The sequence below is a fragment of the Kogia breviceps genome, chromosome 3, assembly GCF_026419965.1.
Source record: "Kogia breviceps isolate mKogBre1 chromosome 3, mKogBre1 haplotype 1, whole genome shotgun sequence".
NCBI lineage: Eukaryota > Metazoa > Chordata > Mammalia > Artiodactyla > Physeteridae > Kogia > Kogia breviceps.
The window spans coordinates 113,839,421-113,866,794 of record NC_081312.1 but is presented as its reverse complement, the minus strand read 5'-3'; the positions used below and the strand labels follow the sequence as shown (position 1 = coordinate 113,866,794).

General features: G+C 37.1%; 2 protein-coding genes across 14 annotated transcripts in view; one reads left to right on the top strand and one right to left on the bottom strand.

Moving 5' to 3' along the window:
* Positions 1-9,813, bottom strand: part of TTC23 (tetratricopeptide repeat domain 23) — a 125,247-nt gene extending 115,434 nt beyond the window's left edge. For 6 of the 10 annotated variants that reach the window (XM_067029535.1, XM_067029537.1, XM_067029536.1 and 3 more), the window contains exon 1: positions 9,591-9,803. The gene's annotated coding sequence lies outside the window, so the exon portion shown is untranslated. Of the gene's footprint in view, positions 1-9,492 lie in introns of all 10 variants that reach the window. The other 4 variants (XM_067029540.1, XM_067029542.1, XM_059058534.2 and 1 more) reach the window with 3 other exon arrangements.
* A 1,968-nt stretch (positions 9,814-11,781) lies between these two features.
* Positions 11,782-27,374, top strand: part of LRRC28 (leucine rich repeat containing 28) — a 199,445-nt gene continuing 183,852 nt past the window's right edge. For 2 of the 4 annotated variants that reach the window (XM_067029530.1, XM_067029528.1), the window contains exons 1-2: positions 11,836-11,999; positions 15,840-16,067. In XM_067029530.1, the coding sequence (XP_066885631.1) occupies positions 15,900-16,067 (168 nt within the window). In that variant the 5' untranslated portion in view covers positions 11,836-11,999; positions 15,840-15,899. Of the gene's footprint in view, positions 12,000-14,174; positions 14,247-15,839; positions 16,068-27,374 lie in introns of those variants that run through there. The other 2 variants (XM_059058537.2, XM_067029527.1) reach the window with 2 other exon arrangements.

The following is a 27,374-nucleotide window of genomic DNA, read 5'->3' as shown; positions in this document are numbered from 1 at the left end:
ACCCTTGAAAAAACAACTAAAGAAACAGACATGGGGGACTTACCTGGTGTGCAGTGGTTAACAATCTGCCTACAAGTGCAGGGGACATGGGTTCGATCTCTGGTCCAGGAAGATCCCACATTCTGTGGAGCAGCTAAGCCTGTGCACCACAGCTACTGAGCCTGTGCGCTGGAGCCCGCGAGCCACAACTACTGAGCCTGTGCATCACAACTACTGAAGCCTGTGCACCCTAGAGCCTGCGCACTGCAATTACTGAGCCCATGCACTGCAACTACTGAAGCCCGAATGCTCTAGGGCCCGCAGGCTGCAGCTGCTGAGCCCGCATGCTGCAAATATTGAAGCCTGAATGCCTAGAGCCTGTGCTCTGCAACAAGAGAAGCCACAATAATGAGAAGAACCCTGTGTACTACAACTAAGAGTAGCCCCCACTCGCCACAACTAGAGAAAGCCTGCATGCAGCAATGAAGACCCAATACAGCCAAAAAAGAAAAAAAAAGAAATAGATATAAACAATCCACCAGATAAAGAATTCAAAGCATTGGTAATAAGAATGCTAACTGAATAAAGAATAGATGAACACAGTGAGAATTTTAACACGGAACTAGAAAAATATAAAAAAGTACCTGTCAGAACTGAAGAATACAATAACTGAAATGAAACACACACTAGAAGGAATTAATAGGAGACTAGGTGATACAGAAGAATGCATAAGTGGAAGATAGAACAATGTAAGGTAGAATAATGTAAAACACACAATCAAACAGCAAAAAGGAAAACAAATTCATAAAATGAGAACAGTTTAAGGGACCTTTGGGATAACATTAATGTTACCAATGTTTGCATTACAGGGTTCCCAGAAGAAGAGAGAGTGAAGGGGGTTGAAAATTTATTTCATGAAATTATAGCTGAAAATTTTCCAAACCTGAAGAAGGAAACAGATATTCAAGTACAGGAAGCACAGAGGGTCCCGAACAAGATGAACCCAAACAGACCTATACCAAGACATATCATAATTAAAATAACAAAATTTAAAGAGAGAATTCTAAAGCAGCAGGTGAAAAACAAAGAGTCATATACAATGGAACCCCCATAAGACTAATCAGTTCATTTTTCTGAAGAAACTGCATGCCAGAAGGGAGTGGTGTGATATACAAGTGGTGTGATATACTCAAAGTGCTAAAAGGGAAAAATCTGCACCCTAGGATACTCTACCCAGCAAAATTATCATTTAGAATTGAAAGAGAGATAAAGAACTTCTCAGACAAGCAAAAACTGAAAGAGTTTATCAATACTAAACCTACCCTAAAAGAAATGTTAAAGGGTCTTCTCTAAATGGAAAAGAAAAGGTTATAACAAGAAGTAAGAATCTATAGGAAAGGAAAAATACCACTAGTAAAGGCAAATGTATAGTAAAGGCTGAGGATCAACCACTTAAATAAGGTAGTATGAAGATCAAGAGACAATGAAATTGTAAAATCAACTATAATGGCAATAATCAGTAAAGGGATAAAAATGAAGACGTAAAATATGACATCATAACCCAAAATGTTGGGGTGGAGGGAGAGCAAAAACTGTAGACCTTGTAGAATACATTTGAACTTAAAGGACTACCCTTTTAAAACAAGTAGATATAGTTATAGGTCAACATATATATAGGTAACCACAAATAAAAAACCTATAGTAGATACACAAAAACTAGAGCGAAAGGAATACAAGCCTACCAAAAAAGAAAATCATCAAACCACAAGGGAAGAAACAAAAAAAGAAATAAAGAGAGAACTATGAACACAACTGGAAAACAACTAATAAAGTGGAAATAAGTACATACCTATCAGTGATTACTTTAAATGCTCCAATCAAAAGATATAGAGTGGCTGATGATAATAAAGCAGATCCATCTATATGCTGCTTATAAGAGACTCACTTCAGAGCTAAAGACACACATAGACTGAAAGAGAGCAAATGGAAAAAGATATTTCATGCAAATGGAAACAAGAAAGTGGAGACAGCAAAACTCATATCAGATAAGATAGATTTTAAAACAAAGTCTATGATAAAAGACAAAGAAGGGCATTATATAATGATAAAGGGAAAAATACAAGAAGAGGATATTACACCTGTTAACACATATGCCCCCAAAACTGGAGCACCTAAATATATAAAGCAAATATTAACAGACATAAAGGGAGAAATTGACAATAATACAATAATAAGAGGGGATTTTAACACCCCACTTACATCAATGGACAGATCATCCAGACAGAAAATCAATAAGGCAACAATGGTCTTAAATGACACCACAGACAAGTTGGTCTTTAGAGATATCTACAGGACATTCCATCCCAAAACAGCAGAATACACATTCTTTTCAAGTGTGCAGGAAATGTTCTCCAGGATAGACCATATGCTAGGCCACAAAACAAGTTTCAACAAATTTAAGAGGATAGAAATTATCTCAAGCATTTTCCCAATCACAATGGTATGAAACTATAAATCAACTACAGGAAGAACAATGGGAAAAGCACAAGCATATGGAGACTAAACAATGTACTACTAAAAATCCAATGGGTCAATGAAGAAGTCAAAAAGGAAATCAGAAAATACCTCGAGACAAATGAAAATGGAAACAAAACTTTCCAAAATCTATGGGATGCAACAAAAGCAGTTCTAAGAGGGAAGTTTATAGTGATACAAGCCTACCTCAAGAAACAAGAAAAATCTCAAAGAATCTAATTTCCCATCTAAAGGAATTAGAAAAAAAAAATGAAGCCCAAAGTCAGCAGGAACATGAAAATAATAAAGAGCAGAGAGGAAATAAAATAGAGACAAAAATAGAAAAGATCAATGAAACCAAGAGCTGTTTTTTTTAAAAAAGATAAATAAAATGGATAAACCTTTAGCCATGGTCATCAAGAAGAAAAAAGAAAGGCCCCCAATAAACAAAGCAAGAAATGAAAGAAAAGAACAACTGATATCACAGAGATACAAAAAAATTATGTCACTAGTATGAACAGTTATATGCCAACAAATTGGACAATCTAGAAGAAATGTACGAATTTCTAGAAACACACCTCCTGCTAAAACTGAAACAGGAAGAAATAGACAATCTGCACAGACCGATCACTAGTAGAGATATTGAATTTGTAATAATAATTTTAAAAACCTCCCAACAAACCAAAGTGCAGGACTGAACAGCTTCACAGGGGTATTCTGCCAAACATATAAAGAAAAGCTAATACCCATCCTTCTGAAAGTATTCCAAAAATTGAAGGGGATAGAACACTCCCAAATTCATTCCTTGAGGTTCCCACTACCCTGATACCAAAACTAGACAAGGATAGTACAAAAAAGGAAAATTACAGGCTAATATCTCTGATGAATATTCATGCAAAAATCCTCAACAAAATATTAGGAAACCAAATTCAACAATATATAAAAAGGATCATACACCATGACCAAGTGGGATTTGTTCCAGGGATGTAAGGATGGTTCAGTATTTATAAATCAATCAATCTGATATACCACATTAATAAAAGAAAGAATAAAAATCACATGATAATCTCAATACACACAGAAAAAGCATTTGACAGAATTCAACATCCATTCATGATAAAAACTCTCATCAAGGTTGTTATAGAGGTATCATATCTCAACATAATAAAGGCCACTTATGACAAACCCGCAGCTAACATCATACTCATTGGTGAAAAGCTGAAAGTATTTCCTCCAAAATCAGCAACAAGACAAAGATGCCCACTCTCACCACTTCTATTTAACATAGTATCAGAAGCCCTAGGCATAGCAATCAGAGAGGAAAAAGAAATAAAAGGCATCTAAACTGGAAGGGAAGAAGCAAAACTGTCACTATTTTCAGATGACATGATACTATATATAGAAAACCCTAAAGTCTCCACCGAAAAAACTATTAGAACTAATAAGTGAATTCAGCAAAGTTGCATGACACAAGATTAATATACAGAAATCTGTTGCTTTTCTATATAATAATAATCAGAAAGAGAAAGCAAGAAAACAGTCCCATTTAAAATTGTATCAAAAAGAATAAAATACATAGGAATAAACTTAACCAAAAAGGTAAAGGACTTAAATTCTGAAAATTATAAAACCTTGATGAAGGAAATGGAAAGATATCCTGTGTTCTTGGATTCAAAGAATTGATATTGTTAAAATGTCCATACTACTCAATCTCCACAGTTAATGTAATTTCTATCAAAATATCCATGAAATTTTTCATAGAACTAGAACAAATAATCCTAAAAATTATGTGGACCAACAAAAGACCCTAAATTGCCAAAGTAATCTTGAGAAAAAAGAACAAACTGGAGTTATCACACTTCCTGACTTCAGACTACTACAAAGCTACAGGAATAAAAACAGCATGATACTGGCACAGACACATAGATTAATGGAACAGAATAGACAGCCCAGAAATAAACCCACACACTTATGGTCAATTAATCTACGACAAAGGAGGCAAGAATATACAATGGAGAAAAGACAGTCTTTTCAGTAAGTGGTACTAGGAAAACTGTTCAGCTACATGTAAAAAATGAGACAAGAACATTTCCTCACACTATACACAAAAATAAAGTGGATTAAAGACCTAAATGTAAGACCCAAAATCCTAAAACTCCTAATAGAGAACATAGGCAGAACACTCTTTGACATAAATTGTAGAAGTATTTTTTTTGGATCTGTCTCCTCAAGCAAAAGAAGTAAAAGCAAAAATAAACAAATGGGACCTAATTAAACTTAAAAGCTTTTGCACAGCAAAGGCAACCATTGACAAAAAGAAAGACAACCTATTGAATGGGAGAAAATATTTGCACATGCTATGATCAATAAGGGATTACTATCCAAAATATATAATCAGCTCACATAACTCAATAACAAAAACAAACAACCCAACTAAAAATGGGCAGAAGACCTGAATAGACATTTTTCCAGAGAAGACATACAGATGGCCAACAGGCACATGAAAAGATGCACATTACTAATCATCAGAAAAATGCATATAAAATACACATGAAATATCACCTCACACCTGTCGGAATGGCTATCATCAGAAAGACCACAAATAACAAATGTAGGCAGGGATGCAGAGAAAAGGGAATCCTTATACATTATTGGTGAGAATAAATTTGTGCAGCCACTATGAAAAGCAGTATGGAGGTTCCTCAAAAAACTAAAAATAGAACTACCATATGATCCAGCAATAATTCCACTCATATATCTGAAGAAAATAAAACAAAATATACATGCACCCAATGTTCATAGCAGCATTATTTACAACAGCCAAGATTTGGAAGCAACCATCAACAGATGAATGTATAAAGAATATGTGATATATATATACACACACACACAATGGATTATTACTCAGCCATAAAAAATAATAAAATTCTGCCATTTGGAATAACATGGATGGACCTAGAGGGTATTATGGCTAGTGAAATAAGCAGACAAAGACAAATACTGGTTATAACTTACATGTGGGATCTAAAAAAAAATAAAAGAATTGAATGAATATAACAAAATGGAATCAGACTCAGAGATATAGAGAACAAACTAATGGTTACCAGTAGAGAAAGGGAGGAGGGGAGGAGTGAGATAGGGGTATGGGGTTAAGAGATACAAACTACTATGTATCAAACAAATAAGCAAAAAGATTATATTGTATAGCACAGAGAAATGTAGCCATTATTTTGCAATAACTTTAAATGGAGTATATAATCTGTAAAAATATTGAATCACTATGTTGTATACTTGAAACTAGTATAACATTCTAAATCAACTATCCTTCAATAAAAAAACAAAAGGAATGAAGGACTGACACATACTACAACATGGATAAACCTCAATAACATTATGCTGAGTGAAAGAAGCCAGATGCGAAATACCACATATTGTATGATTCCATTTGCATGAATGTATTAAATGTCCAGAAAAGGCAAATCTATAGAGACAGAAATTTTATTATTGATTGCCTGGGCTGGGGGTAGGAATGAGAAGTGCTTGCAAATGGGCATGAGGTATCTTTTTACAGTGATGGACATTTTCTAAAATTGGAATGTGGTGATAGTTACACAACTCTGTAAATTTTCTAAAAAAATCATTGAGTTATATCCTTAAAGTGTGTGAATTTTATAGTATGTAAATTATACCTTACTAAAGCTGTTAAAAAATAGCTATGGGGCTTCCCTGGTGGCACGGTGGTTGAGGGTCCGCCTGCCGATGCAGGGGACGCAGGTTCGTGCCCCAGTCCGGTAGGATCCCACGTGCCGCGGAGCGGCTGGGCCCGTGAGCCATGGCCGCTGGGCCTGCGCGTCCGGAGCCTGTGCTCCGCGACGGGAGAGGCCATAACAGTGAGAGGCCCATGTACCGCAAAAAAAAAAAAAGCTATGAAACCACCATGCAGTTTTATACATAACTCTGACTTTTATACATCTTATAACTACAAGACTTTCATAAGATAGGGCAGCACTGATTCCCAAAGACAATATGACAGAGGCTCCAAAAATTTTGAAAATCAATATTAACATTCTGGCTCTATGAATAGATGGGTCACATGGTATTATTGTGTGACACCTAATAGGCCTCAATAAATGTTTACTGGATGAACAATTAAACCATCTTTATAGTGTGATTTTCCCCCAAATGTAATATCTACCTGATAGAAACTCAGTTGATTAGGGCATTTTTTTTCTTAAGAAAACTGAAATAAATGAAATGCCGATATCCCCAGGGGAAAAGCTGATAAGAGCTTAGGTAGTCAGGATCAGTTAGGCTATAATGAGGTAAGATACTAACTCCTACATGCTACAGACTCACTTGATTTAGTAGGGGTGGAGATGGAGGTGGGGAGTGGGAATGTCTAATCCACAGTCTTTCAGAGATCCAGGCTGACCAAGGTTTAACTGTACATCAACAGGAGTCATGGTAGACTAACAGAGATTGAAAAACTGTGTATGGGCTTTTCACTACCATTGCCCTTAAGTGACCCACCTCACTTCTGCTAATATTTCATTTGCTCCCTAACTCCAAACAGGGCTAGATATCCAGGGGAGTAAATGGAATATTTGGTGAGCATTGTAGTCTGCCACATTTGTCATCAGGGGACTTCGTCTCAGGATTCTTTTCCACAGCTAGAGATAACCTCCTTCTCCATCTATCCGATTAAGAACCACTGATCAAGAATTTAGAATAGTAAGACAGATAGCTAGTGGGAACCTGTGGTGTAGCACAGGGAGCTCAGCTTGGTGCTCTGTGATGACCTAGATGGGTGGGGTGGGAGGGTGTGTGTGTGGGGGCGGGGGGGGAAGGCCCAAGAGGGAGAGGATGTATGTAGAAGTATAGCTGAGTCACTTCGTTTTACAGCAGAAACTAACACACCATTGTAAAGCAATTATACTCCAATTAGAAAAAAAAGAATTTAAAATAGATGACCTTCAGGTTCTTTGAAGCAAATTTTGAAGCAGGAGACAGATACCCTGCTTGGTATCCCTGAAGCTTTTTTGGGAGGAGATGGTTCTTGATTCACCTTTTTTTGCCCAACACTGAGGATATCATCTGATACATGGTAGCAGCTCACTGAGGTATGGAACTGAGTTTTGTCTCAGAGAAACAGATCAGGTGAAAGCCTACAGTCTGAGTACAAATATCTCCCATCTTCCCATGGTGTTCTTCAGTCACAACTTTTTTTTTTTTGGTTGAAATTCCTTCAATTCAGTTAAATAGAACCAAGAAACCATTAAATTCTGAGGGAAAAGGAGCAAGAACTGATGCAATGTAAACAATTACTTTTACTGTTTTATTACACCACAACTAACACCTCATCTAATAAAATTTATATTTGTAGTGTTTAACAAAAAATAAGCTCAATGCTTTAGAAGAATATAAAGAAATGCATCAAGATGTATGATATTCAACCATGTGAAGGTATTTGGAGAAAATGTCTTAGGAGGCTGTTACCAATCTGCACTACATTATTTATAGTATTTAGCCCCTTAGCTTCTGGTCTCTGTTCTTGCAATGTCAGTTTTATCTTTTTCAAATATTACCTTTAAAACGCAGGACCAAACTCCTTAATTCTGGCAATTTTGACTTTTCTTTTTTTTTTTTTTTTTTTGTGGTACGCGGGGCTCTCACTGTTGTGGCCTCTCCCGTTGTGGAGCACAGGCTTCGGACGCGCAGGCTCAGCGGCCATGGCTCAGCGGCCATGGCTCACAGGCCCAGCCGCTCCGCGGCATGTGGGATCTTCCCAGACCAGGGCACGAACCCGTGTCCCCTGCATCGGCAGGCGGATTCTCAACCACTGCGCCACCAGGGAAGCCCAATTTTGACTTTTCATGTAACTTCTCATGCTTTAAAAAAATTTTTTTATTATACCAAGGTCCCCAAATGAAGCTTTTGCTGCGTCAAAGCTAATTATTCTCTATTCTTTAGGCTGCACATATTTGCTAACAACTCACCCACTACCGGGGATGCCGTTTCTTTTCTTTTCTATCTACTGAAAGTTTCCTCATTGCTGAAGCTCAAAATGTGTCTTAACCCTACTGTGAAACTCTCCCTGAATATTTCTGCTCACACTGATCTGAGCACCTGAAGCACCTAGGGTCTACAGCAGTCATCTATGCATCAAAAACTATCCAGAAGTCTTCATTTAAACTTTTGGAGTCTCCTTCTCCCAGCTAGAGTATGAGCTTCTTGAGAGACTGTATTTTATTACTTTATATCCCCATATATGGATTAACAGAGGATCCTCAAGAAACATTTATTGCATACCTACTCTGAGTTAGGCCTTGTAGAGATATAGATGTTCTACTAGGTATTATATTTACTAGTTGAATTAATGTTTGAAGAATCTTTAAGATGCTATATTTTGGAATTTTTTATTGGGCTGGATTTTTAAAAAATGTTGCTATTTCAAATGTTTTAATATACATTATCCTCATTTATCAGTATTTCCTGAACTTTTATATTTTAGTTTTAGTGAAAATATCATTTTTGAAAGTATAAATGCTGGATTTCATTTTTGAGAATTTATCCTTACATTCATTACATTACCTACTGATTTTGTTTCATATACCAATATTATGTTTTCCTTTGTTGTTAGCAGATCTGTCCCTGGATCTCCGAAACTACAAATATACACAAAACTTGGGTCCAAATATGATGATAATTTTCTCTTATATCTTTTAACAGCTGGATTGTCTATTATGCTAGGTAAGACAATATACATACAAAAATATTCATTTCCCCTGATAATTACAATATTACTGTGTTCCTCTAAATCCATTTTAAAGCAACAAAAAACCCACAGCTTCTTGGAGTATAAAATAATCTATTATTAATCTTACTACCTTTTCCCCTTTACCATTCAAAAATCCATTGCTAATCTGCGAATAATGTTCTTTCTAAAAACACCCTCTGAAACTCTCTTCCTGCCACTCTTACATTATGCCAGCATTTTACCTGCTTTTCCTTTGACACTCCTTTAAAACTAGCAAAAAAAATCAGAAGAGTTTAACTTTTACATCTCTCACAGTGTCGTAAAATCCTTTGTCAATTACCCGATGTGCTTGAGAGGTTGTCCGTTTCTTTTTCGATCGAATTACTCAATTGTCTCGGCAGCCTGATTTATCTGTTTGGTCCACGCTGTATCAGTTTGGTGATTCTTTGTACAGATTGATAACCAGAAAAAGTCTAAAGTAGGGCAATTCCAGACTAAATTGGAGCAGGCTTTTCCCGTAAAGCAACTAAGTATCTCACAAAATTCCAGGGAGAATGAATGATAGAGCATGCACCAATAGGGAGTGGAGAAGAGTGTTTTATCTATGTTTGCAACCCAATCCTTGGGAGCCAGAGGTGGGAATTTTAAAATGGGGTTGTCCTTTCCTTGGAATTTTCTTAAAGTGGTATCGCTGCCTGATGATGTTAAAGTTTGCCAAAGATTGTCCAATCACTAGTCTGTATTAGAGGATTCCCACTCCCCCCCCTTTTTAAAGACCTTTTTGATGTGGACTTTTTTTCTTTTTTTAAAGTCTTTGTTGAATTTGCTATAATATTGCTTCTGCTTTATGCTTTGATTTTTTTGGCCAGGAGGCCTGTGGTATCTTAGCTCCCCCACCAGGGATAGAACCCACACCCCCTGCATTGGAAAGGGAAGTCTTAACCACTGGACCGCCAGGGAAGTCCCTCCCCCTTGTTTTGAGGGAGGCAAAATGTGAAACTGACACTTGACAAATTTAGAGAACTTTTAAGAGTGGCCGTAGGATAATATACTAATACGAAGAATCACATGGCTACTTTTGTGTCAGTTTCAGAGGGCAGAAGTTGTTTTAAGATGATTCATTTTTCATGATCAAATATCAGATGTCAAATTAATGCATTAAATATTTCATTTTTTAAGAAATGAAAACTAAGAGACTAATATTACTTTTTAAAAATTATTCTATCTATAATTAAGCCTTTATTGTATGTGTGACTCTTCAATATTAGGAGCAAATATATATTATTTGGGTTGATCTTTAATAACCAAAAGATTTTTGTTTTTACATAAACTGAAACTGAAGATTTCCTCCTTTTAAGTCTAGCAAAAAAGTTCTAAGTACTACAAATTCTTAAGTATTTGGAAACCTGTATAAAAGGTCTTAGAAGTACATGACATATACCATCCATATACTTCAGTAACTTCTGAAGACCAGGTTTACTAAATAGATAAGTGGTAAGTATTTCATTATAACTCATACTTTGTTTTGAGATAGGTCTTATATTTATTTAATGTAACTCTGCTTTCTAGGTTATTTACCTCTAACAGTAATTAAATAAGCCAACGTAAATCTATAAAGTCAGGATATCTTGACAATGAACTGCTACATTACAATCAACATTCAAGCTTGCCAAAGAACAATAAATAACAGTAGTTTCATGAGAGGAAATTTTTAAAAAACTTCCTTTCAGAAGAAAAGTTGTCATGTTAACAAGCAAGGTACTTTAAAAAATATTTTTTTCTGTTCCCTAACAATGCTTTTTTTTTTTTTTTTTACCATCATAAAGGTCTCTTCCTTTAATGACTCTTTCTGCTGACATAGGAAATTCCGTCTTGAAGAAATATTTATTGATGGCCTACTCAGTCATGCTAGGAACTGCCAGAATATTTAACTTACGAAGTTGTTAATGTCGTTTTAACGATTGCTTCTCGCAGCAGACCTACGGTATTTCAAGAGCAGAGACTAGGTTACTGCCTCACGCTTGGAACGAACCTGCCAGCGCGCAGTGACTTCTTTTATACTGGGCTTAAGCTCACTACTTGATTACTAACCTTGGCCATATTACGTAAACCTACCTGACCTAAGTTTTTCATCCGTCAAACGGGTATAGTAATAGTACCTGTGTCACAGGATTGTTGTGAGGGTTGAGATAACCTATGCACAGATCTTAGAACGCTGCCTGGTATACAGTAAAGCGATTGGGTGTTATTACTGTTGTAATTTCTCAACGTATGCATTGAATGAGAGAACGAGTGCATCAGTGAATGCATGAATGAAAGAACTGATCAGTTACTGACCGTCCCTGAAGCTGGAGCCGGCTAAACTACTCTCTCAAAATTCTGAACAAAAAGCTGATCTAAACAACAAACCCGGAAGCCAGAGCCGGAAGCAAAGACCGACCCAGGGGCAGGGCCAAATCGCTGAGAAGCCACATTGTTGGCCAATAGGCACATCGCTTGGAAAACAAGCCTCTCGTGCGATCTATCGTAAAAACCGCGAGAACGGTGGAGCGTTATCGCGAGGTTCCGTCTTCCTCTCCTCCTCTCTCTCTTCCCCCAACCCTCTGAAGTGAGGGTTCCTCCCCGTCCCGCCCCCAGTCGTCCGCGCCCCGCCCCGTCCCCTCCCTGCGCGGCGCCCCGCCCCGCCCGCCCAGTCCCGGCTTGCTGTCCAGCGCCCCTGCTCCCAGGAGCGCTGGCTCCGCTGGTCGAGGTGAGTGTGGCACTTCGCCGTTTCGGGTGGCTCACATAGCAAGGCCCTCTGGCCCGACCCCCGGCCCTGAGGCCGGGTCTGGCAGAAGCGTCCGGGCTGCAGCGAGTGGACCCCGGCCCGAGCGGGCCCGTCCGGGCCTCGGGTCGCCACAGCTGCCGGGCCCTCCTCGCCCTCGGTGGTCGGAGAATGCCGATACCGGATCTGTGAAATCCCTGCCACTGGGCTCACTGCTTCCGAACTCTAACGACCAGAGTGTTTCGTTAACTCGGGCAAAACTGCATGTGTTTTGCCTAAGACTTCTGCCAGCCTTCTTTTCAGTACTGAGAAAATAACCTTTATCAAATGCGTTTAATGTGCGGGTTTTAATTCATTAATCTACGATATTAGGAAATTGGAGTGGGTATTCCACTGAATTAAGTACGGAAGTCAATCTAAGGGACTCCTTTCCCTTAAAACACACCTGTTTTAAAATGTGTGGAATTTTCTTAAGATGGAAAGGTTAGTTTGCTTTAAATAATAATAGAGTGGATTGGTGTTTACCTGTCAGAAAACTGTTATGATGGTGCAGTTGTATACAGCTAATATTAAGTATACCATTTGCTTTTAATCGTAGATCAGAGGTAGTGAAGGGAATATGTGTAAGAAAATTATCCTGGTAAAGTCTGTGCATTGCCAGTGAATGCATACGGAAAACCATTACCATTATTTATTATTGGAAGCTTTCAGATTTCATTTTTGTAGATTTCATCTCCCAAACTGCCTTCCTAGCAAGACGCATTTTAACAGAGTGTAATGACGTTTTAAGGGCAACCAGTCCCACCCATCAGGATTCAGCAGGATTAGAAGGAAAGCCGTCAGGTTCCACTGTATTCTTTTATTAGATCTTCCCATCAGGGAGTGTGGGTTTTGCTTTGTAGTCTTAGATTTGTATAAGCTTTGCCTTCCATTTAAATAATAATAGGAAGAAGCACAGGCCCCACTGAAGTTCATGGAAGTCTGCCTTGTAGAGCAGTGCACAGGCTTTGGAGTTGAACACCTGGGTTGGTATTCTGGCAAGTTACCCTCTGAGAAACTCAGTTTCCTCATCTATAAAATAGGCTAAATAATGTCTATTGCAGTTCAGAGTTTCAAGGATTGAGAGATCTTTATTGCACATGGCATGCACTCAGCATATAGTATCTGCAGCATATAGCTATCTGCAATAGCTGAAAAAAAATCTACCTTGCAATATTACTCACATGTCCTACTGTCAGCTGTTCATCAGGGCCTGCTTTGTGCTAGAGGCAGGTGTACAAATGTAAAAACAGCAAGGTCTCTGCCTTCAGGAGCTTACGGTACAGTCTCTTGGCTAGATTGACGATAGATAGATACACCAATAAATATATAGATTACAAATTGTGAAGAGTCCTGCAAAGAAAGTAAGAGAGAAGACTTTAGCTTGGGATGGGGAAGTGATTTTTACATTGAAACCTAAAGGGCATTGGGACAGTGCTTTCAAAGGCTGAAGGAGAGCAGGAAGTGGTGTGAAGAGTTTAGCACTTTCAAGCACTAGAAAAGCCCAGGAGTTTGGTGAGAAGCCAGGGAGGGTGTTGCCAGGCAGGAAAGTGGGTGGGGCCAGGTTGTGAAGAGCCCTCAATACTTGTAAATTTGATTTTTCTTAATAAACTTTTGAAGGGTTTATTTAGAATGCATGTGACTAGGGAGCAAGTTTACCTGAGAAAGAGAGGGAGACATAGTTGGATTTACTTTTTTAAAGGCTCCCAGCTAAGTGATTAATGTATTGCAAAGTGACTCGAGTGGACACAGGGAGACCAGTAATACATATGGCAAGGCAGGAGATGACGGTGACTTTCCATCTGGGCAGATGGAGAGATGTGCATAGTTTTGAGGTGTATGTTGGAGATGGAAACCATATGCCTTGTGATAGATTGGAGGAGATTGGAGGTGGTGGAGCAATCATTCATGACTTCTGGCTTTCCTGGTGGTTGGAAAGACTGGGGAAGATTTGGATTGGTGATGAATATCAAAAACTCTTTTTGAATGTGTTAAGTTTGAGATGCTTGTGAGACATCTAAATGGCTTCTAGTTTACTATTTCAGTGAATAATTATCCAGAAAGCTTCCCTTTCTAAATACAATCAACGATGTTATTTCTAGCCTAGTTCCCCTTGTTTTACAGGGAGAGAACTAAGATGTGGAAAGATTGAGTATCTTGTTCAAAGTCAAGTAGTATGTCTCATAAAAATAGGTAAGTGAGTAGCTAGTATAAATATGGGAAGGTACTGGACTCTCATGTTGCATTGGGGATATAATTGAATACTCCATATTCTCTGACCTTTTATATAAAATAGCAAATACTTTCTTAGTTGGGAATTAAGAGTTTGGAAATAATAGAAAATAACCAAAAAGTTAGAAAACTCTGCTTATTGAAAGCTAATGTTACTGCATTTTGTACTAAGTTGGTATTAATTCCCAGTGAAAATAGTTTTTCTTGAGAAAAAACATTTTCTTTGAAAGGTACTTCTCTTTGGAGAGTTTGAGAAAGGGAGCCCAGGAAAACCAGAGTAGAATCTTTGAACAAAGCTCAACTTGTTGGGGCTTCCCTGGTGGAGCAGTGGTTGAGAGTCCGCCTGCCGATGCGGGGGACGCGGGTTCGTGCCCTGGTCCGGGAGGATCCCACAAGCCGCGGAGCGGCTGGGCCCATGAGCCATGGCCGCTGGGCCTGCGCATCCGGAGCCTGTGCTCCGCAACGGGAGAGACCGCAGCAGTGAGAGGCCCGCATACCGCAAAAAAAAAAAAAAAAAAAAAAAAAGCTCAACTTGTTTTTAGTGTTTTAGCATTTTCTTAGTATCCTGTGGAATCCTGTCAGTCTGTGTATAAAGACTTCAGGCTTTGAATCACTGGACACCCTTCCCCAGCCCAAGAAAAAAAAGTCCTTGTTCCCTTATGAGCTATTTGACCTTGGACAAATTACTGAATCTCTGAGTTTCTTTCTTCTTGTGGTAAGTGATGTGAAGTTTGTTTCTGCCCTGTGCCTACTTGATAAGATAGGAAATGTTATTTCTCTTCCTATCCTTGTCAATTTGGAGCTAGAAAGGAATTTAATCTGTTCTGGGTTCTGGCCCTTACCAATAAATTGCTGTCTCCATTTTATGTTAGGCAACTAAGGCCCAGAAAGATTGTAATAGAAAAGTACAGGATTCTTATTTCCTAGTGCAGTATTTCTTCTTTCATTCAAATAATTAAGTAAAACTCTATGTTCCCAGGCCTGTTTCTTTGCTACTTCTGATCATCTGCAAAGCTAAGAAGAAAGAAAGAAAAGAGAATAAAGAGATAAAACAAAGAAAATATTAGAATATAGGACAATATGTAGGTAGTAAGAAGTGAAAAAAATGAAGCTATAAGTGATCTAGTTATATTTTATATTATATACATTTAAATATTTTTAAAATGTTTTAAGCTAAAGACAAAACGAGGTAGTTCAAGAAGGAAATCGGTTTGCTCTAATTTTTTAAGCTCTTTCTTTGGTCGCATGTTATGAAACTGGTCTCTGTTCTCTTAGATGGGGATTCCTATCTCAAGTTCAAGAACTATTTTTTTCAAATAGGACTATTTCCACTAAGTAGTAAATATTGCTTAAATAGTGAGAGTATTTTTATTAAATAGTTATTCATTTTAATCTTCTAAATATGTGTGAAAATTTAGTTGTTATAAAAGAAAAATATAGGAATTGATGTATAACTCTCTTTTTAATGTCTGCAAATAGCTATATATGCCAACTGGTTTATTTGGCAACGTTTGTTAGCAGTATCATAATTTTCCATTTTTTCGTTCTCTTTAGAAATGGACCAATTTTGACACGATGTAGTGCTGCAGTGTGCCTGATGGGATATGTTCAATCATGGCATCCGAACTTTGTAAGACGATCTCTGTGGCAAGGCTGGAAAAGCACAAGAATTTGTTCTTAAATTATAGGAATCTGCAGCATTTCCCATTGGAGTTACTAAAAGATGAGGGACTACAGTACTTGGAGAGACTCTACATGAAAAGGAACTCCCTTACAACCTTGGTACAGTATTATGTTGCATTAAAAAAAAAGTCATTTATAATGTGGTCCTGACCAAGATATATTTTATATATCTTAAGATATTCAGACCAAGATTTATATCCCCTCTTGTATAAACAGGTAATAATACAGGAGGTTCTCATTACATGAGAATTCACTATCCAAGTTCTTGCAGTTATGAAGTTTCAAGAGTCGTGTAGGAAAGCAAAATATTCACTAATATACCACTTATAAAATTAGTCCCACACACTACTACATATAAGATAGATAACCAGCAAGGACCTACTGTATAGCACAGGGAATTCTACTCAATATTCTGTGATAAGCTATCTATGAAAAGAATCTGAAGAAGAATGAATACATGTATCAATATATGTACAACTGAATCACTTTGCTATACACCTGAAACTAACACAACATTGTAAATCAACTATACTCCAATAAAATTTTTTTAAAAATTAGTCCCTATTCAGAAACCCCTCTTCACTTAGCCTGTGCATCTCTCTGGGCCTGTGCTTTCTTTGTGTGTTAAGATTCTTAGATGACTTATGGAGACCAGTTAAAAAGTAAAGAAGAGAAAGACCAACAAGGATGACTTTGATTTAGACGTATTTAAAAAGGGAATGATTTGAAGATTAAAATATTAAGACAGGCATTAGGAGGCTTGATGTAGCCTTTGAGTGTTTTGAAAAAACCTCAAAACCAAAAAACCTTCTTTATGATTGCACTGTGAAAATCAGATGACTTTGAATTGGGCTGTCATCCAATTTGTTGGAAAAAATTTTGCCACAAAAGCGAACATTTGATTCACTCTTTTTATGTTCTAAGAATAAGCACATAGTTATCATTATAACCTAAATTTTATTACATATGAGATTTAAAAAACTAAAATATTTTTCAAGAGAGTGTGCCTGTCAAACCTTTTATTCCCAGTGTTTATCATGATATTTGGTCTCTGTTTTAAATGGATTTTGCTTTATGTGGCCTTTTCTGATTATCACTGAACCTCATTTAAATCTTAAACTTTGAATTCTAGTTCTTTTTCGCTTTAGATGATGTATGAATTCTTGTTGTTTCTTTGTGAACAGACCCATTTTTCATTCCCTTCTCTGAAAGTATCTGAGTATCTGAAAATATGCCTTACTGGTTTCATATATATGGAGTGTTTTTCTGGAAAAGTTTTAGTTAATCTGTGCAAAATACCTACAATGTGTAGAAACCATTATAAAATTTGTTTATCTTTGTTGTGTCTGAAAGCAAGTGCACGTGTATCTTTCATTTTTAGTGTTTGACATATTTGTGTATATATTATTTTGTATGCCTAATTAGATTTTTTTAAATTAGATTTTTCACTTTTCAAACTTTAATAATCTGTATATAGTTATATTAATCCTTTTTGCGAGATCATCATTGCATGAAGTGAAACCGTATTTACCTAGTGTTTTTCTGCCCTTTGGAGAAGTGGTGTAAGAAATAATTTGTCAAGGATTACAGCCCACATTTTCTCATGTTTGTCGTTTATATACAAAGAAAAGGTTGTGAGTAGATTACTTCTCAACCATCAGTTATAGTCCATGGGTAGAAGAAATTGACCTTCGCTTATAAATGTTACAATACACTTTTGGTTTTGTGGCCGTTTCTTGGCTGCAGTTTTCTATTTATGAAAATATTTAAGTATCTACTATACAATTTTAACTGATATAATGGCTCCCAAGCATACATTTCAAGTTCATGCTTTGCCACCTTTTTAGTCACTGAAGATTAAATTGTTGCATATGTTTATAATGGTAGGTGTATATATTTTATTTTAATGCTTTCTCTCAGCTGGAACATTTGATTCCTTTGTATCAAAGAGCTTTTTAAACTGTAAAGTGCCATATAGATATCGGGATGGTGGGAATGGTAGCAACCATACCATTCCGTGACTATACTGAGTATAGGACAGCTTACTTATATACAGCATAGTCTAAGAATGGCATACTGCATAGGTTTTCAAAGCTGATGAAACAGTACTTGCCCTTGAGTGCTCCAAAGTAGTGACTGCAGGCTTTTAGAATGTTTGCTGGTGTTATTGATAAAGTATATTTTCTATAGAAATAATAGAGATTTAGTATGTAAAATTTGACTTAAACTGCAATACTGTCCAAAGGAAAAGAACACATTATTGGAAGCATATACTATCTCAAACACATTATGAGTTAATTGGCCTTTTTTTTTTTTTTTTTTCTTTTTTAGAGAAGGTTGGGAACCTGCCAATCATTTCTATTTTCACATTGTTTTATTATTTCTTATTAACATTGTTTTATTGTGTTTAAATGTCTTCTCCTCAGCATTCCCCTTCTCCCCTCTTCGTATGAAGCCTCTTGGTGAGGAGTCACTAATGCCCGACTTCTGTCCTTCCTTTTTCCCTTCAGGCTGCTCAGTATTGCACTATGGTTTATATTTGTAGGATGACTGTATATCAGATGCTTAGAACTTGGGGAATGCCCATACTAAAAATAAAGCACAGGGAAAAGCCTTTTTTATATAAAAGAATAAACTGTTCATATTTTACATATAAAAATATGTGCCCTTAATAGCAACTAACATAAGAAATATATGGAAAGTAGTAGTTTCTCTTTCTATTCCTCCAATTCTGTGTTTGGAATAACCAGTGTTAATAGTTTCGTTGTGTCCTTCGTGTTTATGTAATTATGTACTCTGTATTTTTTTCCCTTTTTAAACAACAAAAGGGAATCATACTCTACATATTTCTCTGCAGATTTCTCTCTTCACTTCACTCTCATTCCACTAAATTCTAGGCCAAGAAATATATATATATCCTTGTATTTAGGATCAGGTCTCAAAAGTAGGATTGCTGGGTCAAAGGGTAGGAACATTTTATATTTTAAAGTACTTTTTAGCAGTATTTCATTATACAGTATTACCACTTATTTGTATAACTGAAAAGTCTTAAAACTGTTTAAAATATAGTAAGTCAATTTATATAGGAATCCAGTTATATAATTAATAGGTGAATAAGAAGTAGTTAGGAAACATTATGATTTTGGTTCCTAACATTTATCTTAGAAAATGATTTAAAGAGTTTTTCTATAATTATTTTAAATGCAGTTCAAGAATTATTAAGTCTCTGATCTTTGTGGTAGTTTGAAGTTAATAAGAGAATAGGAGATACAGGTTCTGTATTTGATAGGCATCCACGTAGTCGTTGAATGAATAAATAAATGAATATAAAGTAGAAGAGCATAAGTCTATAGTACAGGTAATAACAGTTCCAGACTGAGAGTCTTTGAGGGCAGGGACTCTGTCTTAAATTCTGTATCCCCAGTGCCTGGATACTGTCTAACATTTGTAGGACACATAATCTAATTCTATGTAGCAGGATTGTAAAAGATTTTTTAAGGAAGGTGCTATTTGCATTGACCCTGAAGGATGACTTTGTTAGGAGCCTGGGAGGAAAACTATCATTCATTCATTCAACATTATTTATTGAGTACTTTCTGTTTATCCAGTACTCTACAAGGCACTGACATAGATACATCATGGAACAAATTCTTACTCATGGTATTTTTGTTTCTTGACATCCCAAGCTGAAGAAAAAAATATGAACTGAGATTCAGTGTCAGAAGATTAGAATCAATATTTGTCCAAAGACTTTAGTGACAAAGTGATGGTGACTATGATGGTGACTATGTTAGAAGCTCTGGAGAGTACAATGCAAGATTGAGGGGTTAATTGGTGAGAAGGAGATGAAAAAATAGATAACAAGGTAGATGGGTCTTCAGGTTTGGTTTTGATATGGAAAAGCGGTCATAGCTGGAGGGGTCTTGACAAAAAAGGAGAATTTTTTCTTCTTTCTCCTTTTTTCTTTCCTCTTCACCCCTCTTCTCTTTTCTAAGAGGAAAGAGTTGAGCCTGTGTAAATGCTGATGGGAAATCTCCATTAGAGAGGAGTTGAAGATTCAGAAATAGGAACAATTAAAAGTTCAAGATTCCTAAGAAGGTAGGAAAGGATGGGCTCCAGAGCACAATTGGAGGGAAGGACTTTAGAAATAGTATCTCTTCCGCTTTTAACAAGAGAAAGGAAGGATAGGTGCAAACGAAGATTCAGATTGTGGGGGAGAGAGTTCTTGTCTGGTGACTACCAGGCAAGGCCAGCTGCTTAGGGAGTGAAGATTTGTGGAGAGTGCAGGTTTGAAATTATTGTTGCAAAGAGTCACAGCAGTTTGGTTAGAGAAAGGTAGTAGAATCATGGGCATTATTCAGCAAGCAGTTGATGGCTAGGCTTATGCTGGAACCATCTGCTTGTTTAGGGAGTTTTCTCCTGCAGTTCTTAGATGTCTGAGGTATGAAGAAGTTGGGATGTCGCATTTATGCAGGCTTAGGTTTTTGCTAGGTATAGAGGGACTAAGGAGATTTAGGATTTTGGCAAGAGTGATGAGAATGGTGGGATATGGAGTCTGAGGTGGATTGGAGGCAAAGAAAGAAAGGAATGAGTGAATAGGGAAAATAGAGAGGGTCCAAAGGATCCATTGATGTTGAAGACTTATTATACTGGGCATGACTGAGTAAGCCATCTGGGAGGATGGGATATTGTAGTTGTGGAGAGAGACATCAGTCATGGAGAAGTTTCAGATGATGACAGGATATGAGTGTGCAGGCTGGAGGGGGCTGAGGTAGGGCCTACCTTGTCCCCTTGCACCCTAATCCCCACTCCCCCTCCCTGCAAGTAGCTGGGGTCTTTGTAAGAGTTAGAGAAGGAATTAAACATGGAAGCAGGAATTAGCAGTGGAAGCATTTGAGTTCTGCAGTCCCAGCAAGAGGGTGTTTCATTGTTTGGTAGCACAACTTAGTACTAGGAAGTAATAGACCAAGATCCTATGTGCTTAACCTCTTTGGATCTCAGTTCCTTCATTTATAAAATAAAAGGCCACAAGCGACCTGGAGGGGAAAAGAAAAAAATGCAACTTGGAAGCAAAGTCACTTAATGGATCTGCCAGCTTCTCTTAATGAGTGTAGTAGGCAGCAGGCCTTCCTGGGGATGTGGAAGAGTGACCTCCCCAAATACTGATGGAGCTCTCATCTCACCTGTTGACAATTTTATTTATAAACATGAATGGATAAGAAAGAGGCATCTAAATTTTAGTGAAAGAAGGGAGTTTGGCTTATGGCTAAGAGCAGTAAGAGTAGATGGATGCTGATTAAGCAGTTAATCTGTGTAACAGGAGAGGACTTAAAAATGATATCCTTCTGAGATTCAAGGGAAGAAGAGGTATGTCCATCACAATCCTGAATTGAGGTGGGGGGATGAGGTGGGGGATGAGCATGTTATTTCTTTCCTATTGACCCAGGAGAAAATTTTCCTGACCTCCCCCCATCAAATATAAACAGGCAAATCATAAAAGAATACAGATAGTCAAAACAAAAAAATGTTTAACTTTCAATAGAAGTGATAGAACATTGATCATCCTTACCTAGTAATTAGAAAAGATTTAGTACCTGGTGTCAAAGATTATCAGTGCCCTATGTTGAAGACAATGGGGAGAAGATGCTCTCATCCACTATTGGAAGGAGTGGAAATTGACTCATTACTTTTGGTGGGTGGTTAGACCATATCTAGCAGAATTTTACATGTGCATATGTTTGAATGAGCATTTTCACTTGCAGGAATTTACCCAACAGAAAAAATAGTTAAGTGGACAAGGATACTCATCACAACATTGTATATGATGAAAAATTGTGAAAACCTAAGTGTTCATCAATATGGGGTGGGTTAAAATCTGGTAGCAGCTACCATCGTTTGAGTCTTTACTGAGTGCCAAGCACTATTTTAAGTGATTTATATGTATTAATCTAATTAATCTGCAAGACAGTCCTATGAGGTAGGCACTATTATTCCTACTTTATCGACAAATAAACTAAGGCATAAAAAAAGAATACATCAAACAATAGTGATTATAGCTGTGGAAGAGAGGAGGGCACAAGAAGGGGGGTGGGAGCTGGAATAAACAGAGCCTTACACTTAAATGTTTATTGTAAAAGGGAAAGGTTCTACTACAAAGTTTGGTTTATATTCTTTTCAGTATATGATTTTTATAATTAAAAATCAAAATAAGATTGATGGAATTTAGTGCCACTAAAATCTTATCCAGCTCTCAAATTTGTTAATCAGTGAGTCTAAACGCTTTGATTTACAGTGATGGTGATCCCTGCGTTTATGCTTCTTGCAACTGGTGGCTGGGTTGAGGGTGAAAGGGGTTGATGACCGAGAAGTCACACAGCTACACGCTCTACCCACTTTGAATTTGGTAAGAGTAGGATCTGGATCAAATGAACATCAGAACATCCTGAAGGGAAAAACAATAAGTAAAAGAGATGTTAAAAAAAAAAAAAAAAAAAAAAAAGCACCATGCAATCAAGTGTGCCAGAAGAAGTAGGGAGAGGGAATGGTTTTGTTTCTGTTTGATTGGTTCATTTTGAATTCCAGCACAAGGGCTTTTTGTTTTTCCCTAATCTGTCGGACCCCTGCAGCTTCCACTGCTGCTAGGGTGTAGGGCCTCCATAATCACTGTGAATGCTCTGTTTTTGAGTTAGCTCTGTATAAAAACATCTTAGTTATTTCGTAAATTGAATGTGGACTTATGTCAAATGGTAAAGCATTCTGATGCTCTGTTTATGTTTTAATGCTTATAGTCCTGCAAAACATTCATTACAAATGTACCCCATCTCAGTAATATACCTGTGCCTGAAAAGTGTGAGTTTTGTTATAAATCAAAGCTGTTTTTCCTACTGAATTTTCAGATTTAAGTAACTTTTCCTCATTGTTACTGGTTGGTTGACAGTAGCTCCTTGTCAAATACTTAACAGACTATTTGAAATAACTTGGAAAATGAATGTCTGGCCTATAATTTATTCTGTTGAATCATAGAATTTCAAAGCTATATGGAACTTTATAGATGATTAGGCAGTTTTTCTTTTTTGAGGTAAGTAAGCTTAGAAGAGGTTAATAGATGGGTCTAAAGTCATTTTTATGGCCAGTTAGAGCAAAAAGCCGGTCTTCTAATTTGTAGTCCAGTCAGTCTTGCTTTTTTAATTCTGCAGGTATTTCTTGATGACCTGTTTGTAGCCTAGCACCATGTAGTTAAAATTTAACCACATTTAGCCACTGTGGAGCAATGAGGTGTTCCATGTTAGGTGAGTTTTCCTAGTTACCTCTTTGAAGTTTACCTCTGAGTTTTACTGTGAGTCTAACTGTTTTGATGGAAATACTTCTACAACATGCATCATTCTATACTTTCTTAAAGAAATATGGGGAACATGATTTAACCCACTCTTCGTGATTTGTAGTTTTTGCCTGGGGAATTAGGAGGGAGGGTTTAGAAGGAGGGGGCAGGGATACAGATCTTTATCTAACACTAGACCATATCCTTGTCCACTTGAGGGATTCTGTGTACAAGCAGAAGATTCAGAAGCCATTACTTTGTATATGTTTCCACAAGTTTAAATTCATTTTCAAGCATTCACTATACTAAAAATGAGGTACCTGTGCACTGAGATACCAATTTTTAAATGTTAGCCCCATCAAATCAGTCTCTGTCTCTCCCTCTCCCTCTCTAGATAGATAGATAAATAGATAAAATTTATGTAAGGTGCTTAAAATATCATACATTGAGCTTGGAACACTGTTCCCTCCTAAAACAAACAATTATGTTATAAGCATATAGAATTATAAAGGGTAGGTATATTTTTAAATGGTTCATCTGGCCTTATGGAAAAAGTGTTTAGTATTCTTTTTTTGTGTCTTTTTATTGCTTTGAAAATTCCATTTATAAAATCATACTTACTGAATGCATATTAAATAGGTTTTTTAAAAATAAAAAACAGAAAGTAGGTGGGGGCATATGATGATCTAATCTTCAACCCTTGTTTATGAAATCTATATAGCTTTCCTTTTTAAACAAATATTTTTAATATTAATACTTCACAAAATTTTTTTTAAAAAATATTTATTTATTTGGCTGTGTTGGGTCTTAGTTGTGGCACCCGGGATCTTCATTGTGGCATGCGGGATCTTTTCGTTGTGGTGTGCAGGCTTCTCTAGTTGCGGTGTGTGGGCTTCTCTCTAGTTGTGGCGTGAGGGCTCTAGAGTGCGTGGGCTCAGTAGTTGCGGCGTGTGGGCTTAGTTGCCCTGTGGTATGTGGGATCTTAGTTCCCCGACCAGGGATCGAACCCACGTCCTCTGCATTGGAAGGTGAATTCTTAACCACTGGACCACCAGGGAAGTCCCAATACTTTACAAAGAATTTAAGTAATTTTTTTTGTGTGTGTGTGGTACACGGGCCTCTCACCGCCATGGCCTCTCCCGTTGTGGTGCACAGACTCCAGACGCGCAGGCTCGGCAGCCGTGGCCCACGGGCCCAGCCGCCCCGCGACATGTGGGACCCTCCCGGACTGAGGCACAAACCCGCGTCCCTCACATCGGCAGGCGGACCCCCAACCACTGCGCCACCAGGGAAGCCCTTAAATAATTTTTAATGTTTGTTTTCTTTTGAAAAATATTCAGGTACAGTCATCCCCTGGTATCTGTGGTGTATTGGTTCCAGTACCTCCTCTGATACCAAAATCAGAGGATGCTCAAGTCCCTTACGTAAAATGGCTTGGTATTTGCATATAACCTATGCATATCCTCCTATAGACTTTAAAATCACCTCTAGATTGCTTATTAATACCTAATACAATGTAAATGCTATATCAGTAGTTGTGAATACAATGTAAATGTTATGTAATAGTTGCTGGTGTAGCAAATTCAAGTTTTGCTTTTTGGAACTTTCTGGAATTTTTTTCCCCTGAATATTTTTGATCTGTGGTTAGTTGAATCAGAGGATGTGGAACCCACACACACAGAGGACCAACTGTACATGTTTCAGTTTTGTAAATGTATCAGATGTACAGTCTTAAATTTTGAGTGTATTTTCTGTAAGAGTTTTTGCTAAGTAAAAAATATGTCTTGAAGTTTGTTTTACATTTTTGGCAATGAAACACTGGCGGTTTTGCAGATACTTAACATTTATTTATTTATATTTTTTAAGGTGATAATTTTAGCCTCTATAAATGTCAAACAAATATTTCATCATTTCAAAGAAAAATCTAAAAATTTTATCATTCATGCAGTTAAGTAGTTCTTTTATGTTTTATATCTAAAAGAGCTGATTTTAAGTGAAAAATTGGTAGTGAGTGTAATGATATAAATTTTGCACTAACATGATAGCTACTAGTTATGTGTGGTACTAATGTTTAAATTATTGATGTAACGAAATAATACTGAAAATTCTATTCCATAGTCACAATACTACATTTTAAGTGCTTAATGGCCACATGTGGCTAGTGGCCACTATATTGGTCATGTAGCTAGAGAATATTTCCATCATTGTAGAAATTCTGTTGGACTAGTGGTGTGCGTGACTGGAAAAAAAAGAATACCTTAAAATTGGTAGTAGCAACTCATTTTTATCATGAAAGTCGAACTGCCACTGTGTGTTAATGCTACAGAATTGTAAAGAAAAACTTTCCCAGAGTTCTTTTTAGACAACTCAAAGACAACTTTAGAAACAAAAGAACTTGTCCACATTTTGAAAAATTTTCCTTTCCTCAATTTCCCCCTCTTTCCTTCCCTTTTGAAATGGCTTTATTTTAATATTTATAAAGCTTGAATGAATTTCCAGTGAAATTTTTGTTTTAATGAAGTTGGGAGATGCAGTCCAAGAAATTTGGGTATTTGGCATGGTTTTTCATTGTTTTTCTTTTAGAACCATGAAAATAAAAAACCCTAAAGATGCTATGCTTTCATACCCAAATAATCAAAATTTGCATTTTCCCATGAAACACTGACATATGTTTGGGATTATCTTTTTGTATGTATAGATTACTTATGAATAGATTACTCATTATTTGCCCAGTGTAGTCATTACATTTTTGCTGGGAAACAGGATGTCAGTGGTAACTTCTAGTGGTCCTTGACCTAACAGCGATTGCGCAGCCCTTGTTAGGAGGGGTTAGTGAGCTGTTAATGCTATTAAGCACATTTCTTATTGCCCCTTCTCCCTCTCCCTAGCACCTCCCCTCATCCCTCTCCTCCAAAAATGTGTGTCAGGCTTTCTAGGATAATTCAAATGAAAACCATAGTTAATAACATTTCTTTTGTGTCACTCGTTTCAGAAGAAAGGAATTTAACCGTCAGAGATTTTGATGATGGTAGATGCAGATATTGAGAATCTGCTGTATTTTTCTATCTCCCGGAAACACCAAGGAAATACGACAAATGTTTAAGACAGGCTCATGCTTTTTTGGTCTGCTTAATGTTTATTTGGAGAGAAATTTTAAAAGAGGAAAATGAGTAGTTAATGGGAAGTGAGCCAAGAGACAAGAGGGTAAATGGTAAGGGACATTGGGGAGCAAATGGTGAGTAGGACTGTGGAGGGCCTTTCTGCTATTGTGGACAAGGAAAGGTGGTGCTGCTCATTTCTCTCTGTTCCCGTTATCCTGCCAGAGCTTCTGACTTTCCTGCTGAGAGATCCTGCTCTGTAACATATATAAAAGAGGGAGAAATACTGGAGGAGGAATGAAATAATATTCCTGGTAGTAAGAGAGGTTTACCTTAGTTATTCTCATATAGCCACATGGTATTTAACCCTTGCTGTATGCTTGCCCAGAAGCAGTGACACCAAATTATTAATCCAACTAGAAAGCTTGTTGAGTATGTTGTGGTGGTTTTTGAATGAAATACTTTTTGCCTTCAGTACCAAAACTTTATTAACTTTATTACAAGTAAAAATAATTTATTGAGGTGAAATTGACATAATATAAAATTAACCATTTTAAAGTGAAAAATTAAGTAATATTTAGTATATTCAGAGTATTGCACAACCACCACCTCTTTCTAGCTCCAACATGTCCATGACTCCAAAGGAAAACCCCTTATCCATTAAGCAGTTTCTCCCCACTCCCCTCCACACCCCAGCCCTGCAACCAGCAATCTGTGTTCTATCTCTCTGGATTTATCTATTTTGGATATTTCACATAAATGGGATCATTCAATATGTCACCTTTGTGTAGGGCTTCTTTTCACCTAGCAAAATGTTGTTCTCAAGGTTCATCCAAGTGGTAGCATGTATCATTCCTTCATTCCTTCTTATGACTTAATTAGATTCCACTGTATGAGTATACTATAATTTATCTGTTAATCCATTGATGGACATTTGGGCTGTTCCCACCTTATGGTTATTATGAACAGTGCTGCTATGAGCATGGGTGT